This window comes from Candida albicans, chromosome 5 (genome assembly GCF_000182965.3).
Source record: "Candida albicans SC5314 chromosome 5, complete sequence".
In the NCBI taxonomy this organism is placed as follows: Eukaryota; Fungi; Ascomycota; class Pichiomycetes; order Serinales; family Debaryomycetaceae; genus Candida; species Candida albicans.
In genome coordinates, this window is record NC_032093.1 from 902113 (window position 1) to 916539 (window position 14427).

Genomic DNA, 14427 nt, shown 5'->3' on the forward strand with positions numbered 1-14427 from the left:
TTATTCACTACATATAAGCTGCCCAACCTGCATACATTTGTGATAATCTCTCTAATGATGTAGCTTCTTGAATCAACACATCTACTTGACCATGAATATTCATCGGTAACCCTTCATCTTCATTAATTAATCCTCTAATTTTTTTACGCACTTTCGATAAATCTTCACGTGGATTGTGATTTCTCCAATCAATTAACGGATCATAGATTAATGTTTCCAAAATGTTCATCAAAATTTGTTCATTCTCTCGTAATAATGTCCCTGTTACTTCACATGTTATTCGATAAATCCCATCAACTCCAGTGATCCCCATGGCATCAACCATATTTTGTGTCAATCTAAATGGTACAATTTCTGGTGTTGGTAAAGTGGTACCTTTTTCAAACAAGCAATCAAAATCAATATGCAATACAGCACCAGTATTTTTGAAAATCAAAATATTTTCACAATGTCGATCTCCTAATCCCATAATATATCCAACCATCGACATAACAGCACTTGACCGAGTAAATGCATTTCTTGCCATATACCAGGCACTAGGATCAGAAAATTGTTCAACAAACCAAGTATGTAAAACAGGCGGACATCGATCCATTATTGCTCGGAAACCTGCTACTAATTTATCCAATTGCTTACTATCTTTCTTTTTGGCCTTTTGCAAAGAATCAATATGCATGAAAACTTTCCTTTCATTGATTGGAATACCTTGACGTTTCCTTTGTTCAGATATCACCCCTTTCATAGTTTGCACATTCATAACAAATTCAATAATACCAAAATGATCAGAAAGTGGTACAACAGAATAATTAGCAATCTGTAATCCTCGTTTTCTTGCCTCTGTACTGGTGGATAATATTCTATTTACCATGGTGGTAAATTCAACTACTTTGGCATCTTTTCTTGTATCATCACTTTTAACCATTAATCTATAAGCATTACCATCGGAACCTCGAACAGTCAATTGTCGAGGCATTTGTAACGAAAAGAAAATATTCACATTATCATCAAACCCATCGAATGAAATTGAAGAAGAACGTGAAAACCCCTTGTGCTTGGAATTTAAGTGACTAGGTATCTGAATCTGTAAATTAGATTGAATAGGTATCACCAAATCATCAATTGGTTCACTCAAATCCACTTCAAAATCTTGTAGAAGTGACATTTGTCGTTTTCTATTGGTCTTGGGTATTTTCAATTCAGCAATTTTGATTAGTTTGGCAAACAAGTTTCCAGCGGCCATGGTTGACTTGGGAAGAGTATCGTTGCCATCTTGTGTACACACTTGATTAAGTAATTCTCGGACCCTCCGCTTTCTTACCTTATCAGAAGACCGTGCATGAGAGAATATGTACCACACACAATGCTTGGGATATTCTAGCGTGACATTCTGGACAATTCTTTTTAATACCTTAAATGAAGGTTCATGTTCGTGCACGATTCTTGATAATATTTGTGTCAATACGGTATACCACGAATAATTGGGTACATTTGCAATAGCATTATAAAGATCGTCAATAATTTGTTTCAATCTATTTTCAGCAGCGTTCAGTTTGTTCAGTTTATCAGCAAAATCTAGCCAAATCGTCAATACTTTGGGCAAGGCTTCAAATATATAAGTAGTGCCCACAGATACAGCTCTAATATAATTCCTTACCGTTAAATGTTCGTATTCCCCGGATTCGTCATTAGAAGATTCCATCAATTTATTATAATACTTCCCGATATCAAAATTACATTTCTCATCCACCATATTCAAATGAAATGCCTTGTTGTACTCTGTTATAATTTGGTGAGCTGACAAATGATTTGATTCATCTAACCAGTTTGCATATTGGAGTTGTACTTTTGCTTTACTCTTATCATCATGAAACTTGTTATCTTTTAGAATATCAAACAAACACTTTATTGCTTCTGATTGTTTCCCCTGTGCCCATTGCAATTCCGCAAATTCTATATTTGCCTGGTCGTCTTCCAAAGACATTGCTTGCACTATAGACCTAGTAGAAATATCCAACCGATTATATTTTCTTGCCAACGAAGACTCTCGTAAAAGATTTTTCGATATCATGGCCGGATTCTTCATAACAGTGTTGGCAACATTGTGCAACGTTAGAATATTTCGTTGAGTATCAAAATCTTGGTCAACATTACCAATACGTAGATCCAAAGTGTCTTCAGAATCTTTAGATAAAACAATTAAACTTACATCATATATTGCATGCAATTGATTCATCAAAGTGATGTTTCTGGTGAAATTTGATGACACTGAAGGAACTAAAGAACATCCAATTATATTATACAACTTGTCCATGGATCCCTTGAACATATCTATTCTAGATTGAAATAAAAAACTCAAAGCTTTGGCTAATTCATAATTTATCATTGTTTCCATATCGTGTGGTTTGCCAATAGAATTTATCACCTGTAACCATTTTTCAAGTTGTTTAGAATCACCTTTGTATACAGCTGCATGTAGTCCCATCAATGACCAATCCAATGGAATGGATTTTAAATCATTGGAATCTGTCCTGGCAGACAATGTCGACAATACCTCATTATATAAGCCATGCTCATTCAAAGATTGCAACAATTTTGTATTGTTAGATACACTATTCTTTGTTGAACCCAAAGCTTCAAATGATTCATGTGCCAAACTCCAACTATCGCTGTATTGGAAAGTAGTTAATTTTTCGTTCAAGTTATTTGTCGAGAACATCTTCAAAGTACCGTTTAATGCATCATAGTCATCGATATGGGCATACATGTCCTGTAATGTTGCCGCACCATTCAAGTTTGATAATTTGAAAGACTTTTCTGATTGGCTGTCACGATAGCAATTCTCCAAATACATGATTGTTCTTTCATATGCGTCACATTCAGCTGATCTAGTAGTAAGTAGATCCTGTGGGAACAGACTAAATTTAGCAACTGCATCCATTTTATGGCGTATATCACTTGAAGTCAATTCTGACCCAGAATTACTCGTGACAACACGCATATTGGAGACCCATTGATTGAAATAATCCAAAACAGAAAAAATAGTTTGATAACATAGTTTCAATTGTTCAGCACGATCGGGAGAAGTAGACTTAGAATCCATTTTCAATATATGCAAGAATTCCTTGTGTAGGTCTTCAGGGACACCCTCATTTATAACATGACTAAGAGCAACGTATCTTAACAAATGTTCACATAATGGAATATCATGTTCCCTTTGAATCAAAACCGCATAGCTTTGAAATATTAATTTTCTGGTCTTTGCTTTCTGATTACCTTTACCATTATCAATACTGGCCCGCTTTAATAAAAACAATGTGACATCTACCAACCATGTTTCATATTTCATACCTAATTTGAAAAAGGGGAATTTGAGGTTGTCTAATTTAGGTTTAGGAGCAGCATACTTGGATTTTAGAAACGGAGTCAATGTTGATTTTGCCACGTCCGTAAACTTGTTCCAAACTCGATTATCTTTAGTGTTCAAAACACGTTCATCAAGTCCCATAACAGCTAAGAAACTCTGCATTACATAGGCAGCAAATAATTGTTTGTGGGGATCATTAGAAGCCCAGAAAATTTTAAGTAAATGATTTTCAATCAAGTCTACCAAAAATGTCGAATTTTCTTCAATGTCCTCAAAATCCAGTGAGATTATAATTAGCAGCTTCACAGTTTTGAATTGGAACTTGTTTGAATCTAAAGCTCCAATAATTGCCAAAGCTTTGGCACATGCAGTGGAAACAGTTGTGTCTTTATTTTTAAATTTTGCTGCTGTGTCTAAAATAGTTCGGACCAAACTTGTTATTGCCGGTGTTAAACCGGGATCTTTGAAAAGATCTTTTTGGCAGTTGATTTGGTATTTCTCAAAATAGTTTGACAAATCAAATAAAGCATGTTTGACAACATACATGTTGGATGTTTGCAACCGTCTTGTGAATTCCAGAAAAATCATAGCGCGTGATGGGGATTTCATATTTCGAAACTCTTTGACCATTTGATAATCTTCCATGTAAGAGAGAAACGGTAATGATAAAAAGTACAAAGAATACCGATTGTATTTGTCTTTTATTTCTTCATAGATTTTTCTTAAAATTTCAATTGCAATACTTTTAGCCTCAGATCCAAAACTTTCGAATTTTTGTAAAATTATCGAAATGATTATATCAATCAATGATATCAAATGGGATGGTGGCACTTTTTTTATCAACTCGTTCCAGCATCGTAAAGATAATACATGGAAATTAGGCTCCTCTAAAGTGGCTTGTAAACAAGTTGACAACTGTCCCAAAGCTGAGGTAATTGCATCAATATGCCCCTTTATCAAAAACTCAATAGCATAGAAGGAATTCTTCAACTCTAGATATGGCTTGGCCCCTCTAGATGAATGTGTTACATCACTAAACTTTTGAACTAGTAACAAAACTTGATCTTCAATCAAATCATTTATGCTGTTGTTTTTAGTGAGTTCAGATCCATTTTTCCGTAGAGAGACATTTTTGCAAACACATTCCAAGGCTCTTGTGATGTTGGCAAGATTTCGAATATTGCCAAATTCATCCATTTGTATTTCCAATAGGATATACCATGTGATATCCCCAATTCTAGTGAATAATTCTTCGGTGTGAATCATTTTATAGTCTGGGCACACACTGCTTAGCACTTTCATAATGTATCTTTCATTTACTGACTCTTTTGTCAAATAGGTTGCCAATATTCTTGGTAAACAATTGGCAAGCAACTTTCCCACTTCTAGTCCGGCAGCATTTGCTATTTGAGTGAGCAAAGTTGGATCTTTGTAATACTCCAAGATTCTTGGCACAGTATATTCTTTGGTTCTGTTCAAAAAATAATTTTTAGTAACCATCAGCACTTTGATAATCCTTTCAAATACTTGTGGTTTTTTAATAATGATTTCTGCAACACTCGGTAAATATGGTGATAGCAATTTATGAGGTGGCAATGATTTAGCCGACGCAAGGTTCAATATACCACAATAAACATAGTTCAGGTGTTGTTCATTCTGCTCACCCAACCAATCAACTAATTTGAAATAGATGGCACACAATCTTTCTCCTGTAGAAACTGTTGCTAACTCAACAACAGCTCGAATTGTTGATTCACCAAAATGTAACCGATGTTGTGAAGAAAAATCAATAGATGTCACTTTTTGGAAAATATACTTGAATGTTTCATCGAGCAACTTGTCATCTTTCAGTTGAATTAAATATAGTGGTAGTATACGTGCAACTAGCATTCGAACATCACGATTATCGTTAGTGGCTAACAACCGAAGTAAGAAATCGAGAATATTATGATCTTGCATGTCAGCCATGGGCAGGAAACTGGCATAAAAATTAAATATTAAAAGAAGGGTGTTACAACATAATAATGGGTCTTGCTGTGTCTCCAATTTAGGAATCAAAAACTGTTGTATAATATCTTGAAGAGTTGTAGCTTCTGTACTATAATTCAATGGAAATCTGTTTGGATCAATACTGCTATAATTGTTCTTGGTTAAAGGACCAAACCCACATTTTGTGCATTCATTTATTGTATAATCATAATCACCCTTTAAGATACATGGATAATGGCTGAGTGCTGTGACAAGAGTGTACAACGTAGTCTCATCTTCTAAAACATTTTTGTCGATGCCAATCAACTTTTTCACTGTACGGATCCATGCTTTTTCATCTGTATAGTTTAATGAATTTGTCAGTTTAGCCAATTTGTGGGTTTCATCTATACTAAATGAAAGTAGTTCTTCCTTTCTGGAATCTTCATGATTACCTTGTAAGTCTAGTAGACGAGCACGAAGTGACTCTAATTCTGAATCAACAAAGGGTGTCCAGACATAATCATTGTATACCGATGTGGAGTAAAGCTTGATATCATCTCCATCTGGGTTACTCATTAATTGGTATGTATACTGGACTATGTTCAACGTCTTACGAATAACAGACGGTATACTGTCATCATAGATCAACTTGGAAAGTATCCCCTTGATATTTGAAAATGACATAAAATTTTCCAACAAATCTTTGTCAAAACAAACAATATATACGTTTAGCAAACTTAAACTGATTGATCGATTCAAATTCACAAATTCAAAATTATTCGTATTTGAATCGAGGGTTCTGAAATCTTGTTGCAAATATTCAACTATGCAACTTAACAAAAATCCAATTTGATTCCAGCCAACCAGTACATTTAATACTAGAGCACTAGACTGATCTAAAATGAAAACCGATTTTAGACAATCTAAAAGGTTCAAATTGTCAAGTTCTGAAACCAAACTTATTTCATTAAGAATAAACCAAATTTTCCTACTACAACTCTCAAATTTTAATTGATAATTATTTAGATTTAACGATAGTTTTTGCGATATATCATAATCATGAACAATTGAAAATAAATTAACTGCTGTTGTTAGTTTAGATTTGAATAAGAAAGTGTTGGCTGATAGCAAATTTTGTAAACAAAAATTTAAATTATCATCAAGTGTTTTTAATAGGTGTATTCTAGTGCTTTTAATGACTTTAAAACTATGCAATTGAGTACTAACCAAGTTCACAATAAGGAAAACTAGTCGTTTTAGTTGATTTAATCCAGCAGTATGGGAAACAAAATTAGGAATATGCAGTAAGGCAAAGGATATACACCATTCATGTAAGGGGACCTCATACACTAATGATCCCGAACCTGTAGTATGAATTATATTGACGTCTTCAATAGTTAATAAAGTTGAAAGTAAGGGTGTTTTCTTTGATAGCACCAACTCAATGGTGTCGATTAATTTGGACAATAACTGTAGTTCAGTTGGCGTTTTGTTTTCTTCTTGTGCAATGACAATTAATTTTTCATTAGTGAATCGTAGTAAATAGAGTAGCAATTTTCTAAAATCGGTTTCATGATCGTCGATATTGGTTTCTATATCTGTTAAAAACTGTAGTAGTTCAGTAGTACTTATTGATTGATTCGACGTCATGCCATTCTTTATATTCTTAACTAGCTGGTTAGTTTCTGACGCGTTCTTCTTGATGGTTGTAAATTTTCCATACAGTAGCGTTTTGCTTTGATTTTGATTTTTTTTTTCGCTGTGGTTATTCTCTACAATCCCTTTGTACCAAATATTGTTCAGTTTTTTTAAAGATATTTGACATACACACACAATTAATTACTTGGAACAACAACATGCGAGGTACCAAGAGTATTTATACAGTTTCTCGCGATATACGTATTTAATAATATACAAATAAGAAATGCAATCAATGAGATTGGCTTATAAATAGTGTATACAAATTCATCGTTAATTCATTTCTATCCTATTTCTGAGGAGGGGGGTTGTTGGAAACAGATTACTGTGACCAATGGGCTATTTCTTTCCTTTTTATGTTTTAATTCCAGTGTTAACTTTAAAACCGATTCTATAGTATTCAAATATAGTTAATCTTTTTATTGCCCGGGATTTAAGGGTCTCTTGAATAATAATATATGAGGCTCTGGAGCATGAGTTTCGTAATGGGCCCAACCCAAAGATTGTGTGATTCCTAACCCTCTCCATTCTTCTTCTGTCAATATCCTCAAAGTACCTGTTTCTTGATTAAAGTAATCGTGAGGAATTGCTTTCAACATATTCTTGGGTAACATCACATGTCTATACTCGTATGAATCATCACTGTATCTGGGACTGTAATGGATCATATCTTGAAATTCCAACACTTTTGCTCTTTCTATATCTGTTAAAAATCTTGGTTTAGTCATTGGGAAAATATTTGAATTGAAAATTGTAAAATGGTAGTCTTCCTAAACTCTGGAAACAAATGAAAAAAAAGAACTAATTGACGAAAATGATAATCAAACAAAATGATTATCAGGAGGAAATAAAGTCTTGAATAGTAGGAAGTAAAAAACAAGGGTAAATTAGTAATTGATATCTATCAATTATATAAACAAATAAGTAAACAAGTTATATTCCCATAAACGGGGTTTCTTTAAATTTAATAAGAAAAGAAGAATGTGTGAATATAAATTTTACAACAATTCTATTTGATTATTGTTTTTCTTTTTTTTTTCTGCTTCTCATTCTCAACTGATTTGTTCTCTTAAAATTAACTTTTTGAATTTAGTTGTAGGAGGGACAAAGAAAAGTATGTATGTGCATAAATTAAATTTACTCAACAAGTCAAGAAAAAAATAAAGTATATCAAGAGATTTTGATTAAAGAATTAACATGGCTCATACTTCACAGAACCACATGAATGTTGGTTTATGCAATATCCAACTATTCTATTCTATTCTATTCTATTCCATCTATTGGTTGATATGATTTATATTTACAGAGGAGTGTAGCAACCAATGAAAGTCATTGTAAGTTATTTATCAGAAGATATCAGATTTAGCTTTAGTTCTGATCTACAATCTTATTAATTAATTCTCTCTGTTTTTTTTCTTAAGCTTTCAATTACATGAAAATATATGGTTAATCTTTACGCCTTTGCGAAAATCACTTGATTTTAGGATTGACAAATTTATCTTCATTGACAATCCACACTTTAGTAATCGGATAATAAAAAATCTAACCATGTTGGTAATTTCCAGTCTTATTTCCGAAAATCCGTAGCCAACAAAGTAATCAAGTCTATATCGCCATAGCCTGTGACTGGACAGTAAAAATAAGTAAATTATAAATGCTAATCGTTTATTATGCAGCTATTCAACCAAGTTATCTGTGGGGTGATCCATCTTTGTGACGAGTATGTGAGGAATTATGCTTTCGACTTCTCTCGTGCTCATGTGATTTGTGCACTCTATCGGATGAACTTTTGGAACTATGTCTAGAACGATGAGAATGCTTATCACTAGGATGTTGTTTTCGGGCAACTCTTTGTGCCTGTTGTTGCTGCTGTTTTATTTTGAGTAATGGATCATCGGAATAGCTGACTTTACTTGATTTGGTCATCCCCACCCCAATTATCTTATTTATTCTATCACTGGTTCCACTACCATCTCTCTTCTTGCCCACAACATGATTTCCTTTTAATAAATTCTCAACTTTGGATTTGCCATCTGTAAACTCTACATTTGATTCAATAAACCCACTTGAATTCTCTTCCACTTTCTCATTGCCTTCAAATGGTACATCATCATACATCCAATTTAGTTTGGATATTTTGAGCTTCTGCTGTTTGTTCAAGTCTTTAATTTGAAATTGATCTCCATGCTGTAGCTTTAGTAATTCCAAGTATTCTTGTTCTTGTTTATACTCCTGATTTCTCTCTTTTATTCGTTTAAGTTCATCTAACTTTTGTTGTTCTTCTTCCCAAACTTTTTGCTGGTTCTTAACTAATGCTGGATTCCAAGACTTTTTTAGATTTAGATCACCTGCCATAGTTGATTATATTGAGATAATTAACGCTGGATTAATTTAGGAAAGTGTTTGTGATGTAGGTACATTTTTTTGTTTTATGTATTTCTATTTTATTTTTTTTTTGGCCTGTAATGACTTCCTAGTAGTGCGATGTGGCAATAACCAAGTTGGTGATCGATTGGCTGGGTTAGCAACCAACAGATAATGGCACATCTACAGTAGAAATCACTCTGAAATCAAAACACTGGTTACAGTTCTTATAGCCACAGCTTTTTCTCTTACAACAATTTTGTCTATATAATCACCAGTTATATTTGATTTATACATATCAAACTATAAAAATCAATAACTAAAAACCAATAATCCGATAGTTCCTTTCAAATGTAGATTTGCTCTAAAATTATGATGTAAAAACAACAACAACATAACATCTTAAAATATAAACCGTCATTTTGAATAAGAACTGAAACAGTAGACCAAGAATGTAAGAGCTGGAACATTATAGGAACAAGTTCCACTCTATTCCTGTTACTTGTTTGTTGTTTCCATAAAACTTAGAAACCGTGGATTTTGATGTTTTTCTTTGGTAATTGTAATTGAGCAGTTAAAAATTCACTAACTTTAACTCTTTGATCACCTTGTAATTGGATAACTTCACCCAATTCATCATCTTTAACAATATTACCATTACAAGCAAAGTCTTTTTTCAAGACTTTTAAAATTTTTTTCAAATCATATTCATTTGGAACACCTTGAACTGTGGTTAAAGTTTTTCTACCATTACGTTGTTGGATACGAATATGAATGTAATTTGTTGGTTGAGCTTCTGAATCACCAGTGTCGGCGAATGGATCAAATGCGTTTAAGTTTTGGATAGTTGACATACAATGGAGTAAAAATAACAATTAATTTGAAAACCTAGATAAAGTCTTGATTCCTTTTTCTTGTCTTGTTTTCTGGTGTAGATTAATGGATGAAATAGATATTCTTCTTTAAAAAAAGCTGTCTTTAATTAGAAGAATAAATGTTTTGATAGTAATAAATCGTAGAAATAGATTTAGGTATAATAAACTTGAAGAAAGAAAGAAAGAAAGAAAAAAATCGAAGAATTAAGAATAAGAAAAAAAAAGAATTGTGAGAGAGCAAATGGAATGGAAAACAGAAAATAAATTTTTAAAATTTTTTTCTCTTTGTGTTAGTAGTAAAGTAAGTAAACCTCTGTCAATACAATTGTATATGAGTGAGGCGCTAAATAAAGTAGTGTACGTGTGCTCAATTGCCACTCACATTAAAAAAAAAAAGAAACAACAAAATGAATGATCTCTTTCCTCATTTTTCTTTCCTCTCTCCTTAGTCATGTTGTTGGTTTTTCACTTGTACACGACTTCCAATTCTTTCTATTTGTATTTGCACATGTGACTTTCCAATACAGGTTTAGAATCCATAGCACACGACTATTGTACTACTACTACTATACCCCAACATTTTTCTTTTTCAGATTAATTTATAGTCTGGTGGAACAGATACCCCAATTTCCAATAGTAAAAGTGTGAGTGGTTATTAATTTATTCTCTTTGTAAAGTAGACTAGTAATGTAGAGCTTGAGTGAACGCCTTCTAATAATAAGATATACTGTTTTGTTGCTACCACCACCCACCTATCCCATCAATTAAGAAACAGATTTGTGGATATTAGGCTGAACTTTGTTTTTTCTTTTGTCGTTTTCTTTTTAGTGCTACATTTTTGCATTAATGTCATATCCAACAAAGGGGGTTTTTGATTATTTATGATCTTGTGAAGATTAAAGTATAACTTAATTGATATAAATTTGCCACTAATCGTACTTTAGTTGCGGGATTGTATTTGCTTTTTTTCTCCTAGATAAAAGAAACACTACGAAATTGAGCTCATAAATATTTCTTGTCATTAGCTCATTTTCACGGAAGTGGGAGGAGGAAGAAATGTAACAGTTTAAATGGTCCGATGGATCCACGATAGTTAAAAGATCATGAAATTAAACCAAATATCGAAAACCTTTCCCTGATTTTCAAATAATTTGAAACTAAAACTAAGTAGCAACAATGCGAAGGGCAAAAAGTTCCAAAAAAAAAAGGGCCAACAGAAAAATAGTAGTTTGTTCATTACTAACAAATATTTAAGTATTTTTTTTTTTTTAAGATTATACGTTAAAGGAAAAATAAAAAATACAAAGTTTCAAAGGATTCAAAATTTTTAATACTTTTTATTCTAATTCTTTTTTTGGAGTATCTTTTTAATATTTTCACTTGTCTCAATTACTTAATATAGGTTATCCTACTCTTATATCATGATTTCAAATGGAAAAGACACTAGTCTAAAACAAGTTGAGGCTGAGGTTAGCACCAAATCAACTTCAATTACCCCAACCAAAAATGAATTGTTTAATTCTACCTCTAAACCAACCCCAACAAATGACAAGAGTACCGAACAAACTAAAGAGCAGCTAGTGGTTAATGAAAAGGAAAAGAAAAAGCAGGCATTTGTCACTAGAACAATTTGGACATTTGTTATGATTGGTGGGTTCTTCGCCATATTAGCATCAGGTCATCTAGCATTAATTATTATGGTTTCAGTTTTCCAAATGTTAACATTCAAAGAAGTTATAGCATTGACATCTGAACCAGCAAGAGATAAAAAAATCCCTTGGAACAGATCATTGAATTGGTATTTCTTGGGTACGACCTGGTATTATTTAGATTTCCCGGCATTGTTTGATTTTTTCCAAGAATCAGTTTATTCAAGCAAATTTTTGACATTATTAGTGAAAAACCATAAATTTATCAGTTATTCATTGTATATTGCTGGGTTTGTATTTTTTGTTTGGACATTGAAAAAAGGATACTATAGATTTCAATTTGCACAATTGTGTGTGACTCATATGACATTATTATTGGTAGTTTTCCAAGCTCATTTGATTATTGATAATATATTACAGGGTATAATTTGGTTCTTTTTGCCAGCTACATTAGTGATTGTTAATGATATTTTTGCCTATTTATGTGGAATCACATTCGGTAGAACCCAATTGATTGAAATAAGTCCAAAGAAAACCGTCGAAGGGTTTGTTGGTGCTTGGATATGTACTGGTATTGCTGGGGTCATTGCATCACATATATTATCCAAATCAGATTATATGATTTGTCCAGCAGAGAATTTGTCAACTCATTTATACAATTTCCCTCATTGTGACTTGAATCCTATTTATATACCTCAAGTATATCAACTTCCAGCTAATATTGTGGAGCTTACTGGACACGAGCTCATTACTTTTAAACCATTCTATTTCCATGCAGCAATTTTAGCCACTTTTGCTTCATTGATTGCTCCATTTGGTGGATTCTTCGCTAGTGGATTAAAACGTGCATTTGGTATCAAAGATTTCGGTGATACTATTCCTGGACATGGCGGTATAACTGATAGATTTGATTGTCAGTTTTTAATGGGATCATTCACATACTTGTATTATCATACTTTTGTCTCCAATCAAAACGTTAATTTAGGTCATGTTTTACAATTGGCCATAATGAACTTATCTGTACCACAATTACTTCAATTAATCAAGAGTTTGTTGAAATATTTGAACCGTGAAGAAGTACTTACTTCTGAACAATTGCTGCGTATTTTTGATATATTGGAAAATTGAGTGTGATTTGTGGCATGTAAATTTACTTGTTCATTCTCAAAAAATGTAGTATTTCAAGATGTTTTATATTTCTACTACTATATGTTATTATTAAATATTAATTAGTTCAATAGATCCCTGGCAATGTCTAACTAAATGTCTTTGTAATAATGAACCCTCTAATCATCATTTCTCTGTCGTTCCCCCAAATGTAGAATACTCATGGGTGTGTACTTACCAAATATCATATTTACTAGTTGATCTGGATCATTTTTCTTTTTTTAATAAACTTACAACACTAGGATAAACTATATTATAGCCAAGCCATCATTAGGTATCTATTGGCCAGCATGACAATTGAAGAACTGACTAATTCATAGAAGTGTATTTCACCTTGTAGTTAATGTATAGCTCTAGTTTTCTAATTTGGGTACGAATAACACAAGAAAAAAAAAAGAGGGCGTGTACAAAAGGACAAAAAAGTGTACATTTTTTAACAACCAGCCAGCATAAATATTTTTTTATGTCTAACAAAAGACGCATTATTTTTTGTTCTTCCGTGAATACGCTGGTTGTAATGTTCTTGGTTAGTGGCAAATAATATACATAACAATTCAATCTGATAGCTCACTTGCATCATCTTTGATCGATGATGCTATTATTATTATTATTATGTAAATCCTTTGTTTTCGAAAATATGTGGCCGTATTAGTAATAATACTGATCGTTCTGTCAAAGTTATTATTCTTTGATTTGGCACATATACAATAAATAATATGCTTCAACAATGAGTTATTTTTGAGATTTCAGATTATGAATGAATCTTTAATCTACTAGGAGTTGTAGTATAGAAGATGGTGTAGCAAAAATCATCCGAGTTTGGAGAATGTAAAGTATAAGCCACAAATCCTGGTTCTTTACAACGAGGCAGTTGTCTTGATTTTCTATTACCAAGCCGTGACTAAGTAGACTGACTTTAGATAAAATTCTCGAGCTTATAGTTGCTAGGAAATGTTTTCTCGGTGAATAGTAATGCTAAGCCGACAGATTAAGCATGTGTTATATGCTGGTTGTATTTTTTCTGCAAGGTTGTGCCTTGAATAGCTCTTTTTATTATGGAAATACTATGTGCACTGGTGATTTTCAAAAACGTTAATGGCCACAAAGATCTCATCACCTGCCTAATTTGGACATTGCAGCATGCAAATCTCTGGATAAGAGAAAAAAAAAAATCGCCGGAACTGCAGTATGACTTTGCTGCGAAAATGATGATTCCTCTCTATTCTAATGATTACAATATGAAATTAGTACGAATTTGTTGCCATTGCAAAATTTCAACGGTAAATTAACTAAATTCCTATTTCCAATTTTTTAGCAAGCATTCTTTATGAAAATAGTT

The 14427-nt window shown here is 32.6% G+C and overlaps 5 protein-coding genes across 5 annotated transcripts; 1 reads left to right on the top strand and 4 right to left on the bottom strand. All coding sequences in view use genetic code 12, as the record gives it.

Moving 5' to 3' along the window:
- Positions 1–7: 7 nt before the first annotated feature.
- On the bottom strand, positions 8–6985 carry MEC1 (protein kinase; the record flags this gene model as incomplete). The annotated part of the gene is made up of 1 exon (XM_705572.2): positions 8–6985. The coding sequence occupies one exon, from the start codon at positions 6983–6985 to the stop codon at positions 8–10; it is 6978 nt and encodes a 2325-aa protein (XP_710664.2).
- A 467-nt stretch (positions 6986–7452) lies between these two features.
- On the bottom strand, positions 7453–7761 carry CKS1 (cyclin-dependent protein kinase regulatory subunit; the record flags this gene model as incomplete). The annotated part of the gene is made up of 1 exon (XM_705571.2): positions 7453–7761. One exon carries the CDS (start codon positions 7759–7761, stop codon positions 7453–7455), a length of 309 nt encoding a protein of 102 aa, XP_710663.1.
- A 961-nt stretch (positions 7762–8722) lies between these two features.
- On the bottom strand, positions 8723–9388 carry CAALFM_C504080CA (U2-type spliceosomal complex subunit; the record flags this gene model as incomplete). Its single annotated transcript, XM_705570.2, has 1 exon — positions 8723–9388. The coding sequence occupies one exon, from the start codon at positions 9386–9388 to the stop codon at positions 8723–8725; it is 666 nt and encodes a 221-aa protein (XP_710662.2).
- Positions 9389–9921: 533 nt separating this feature from the next.
- On the bottom strand, positions 9922–10251 carry SUI1 (translation initiation factor eIF1; the record flags this gene model as incomplete). The annotated part of the gene is made up of 1 exon (XM_705569.1): positions 9922–10251. One exon carries the CDS (start codon positions 10249–10251, stop codon positions 9922–9924), a length of 330 nt encoding a protein of 109 aa, XP_710661.1.
- Positions 10252–11693: 1442 nt separating this feature from the next.
- On the top strand, positions 11694–13049 carry CDS1 (phosphatidate cytidylyltransferase; the record flags this gene model as incomplete). Its single annotated transcript, XM_705568.2, has 1 exon — positions 11694–13049. One exon carries the CDS (start codon positions 11694–11696, stop codon positions 13047–13049), a length of 1356 nt encoding a protein of 451 aa, XP_710660.2.
- Between the last annotated feature and the right edge of the window lie 1378 nt (positions 13050–14427).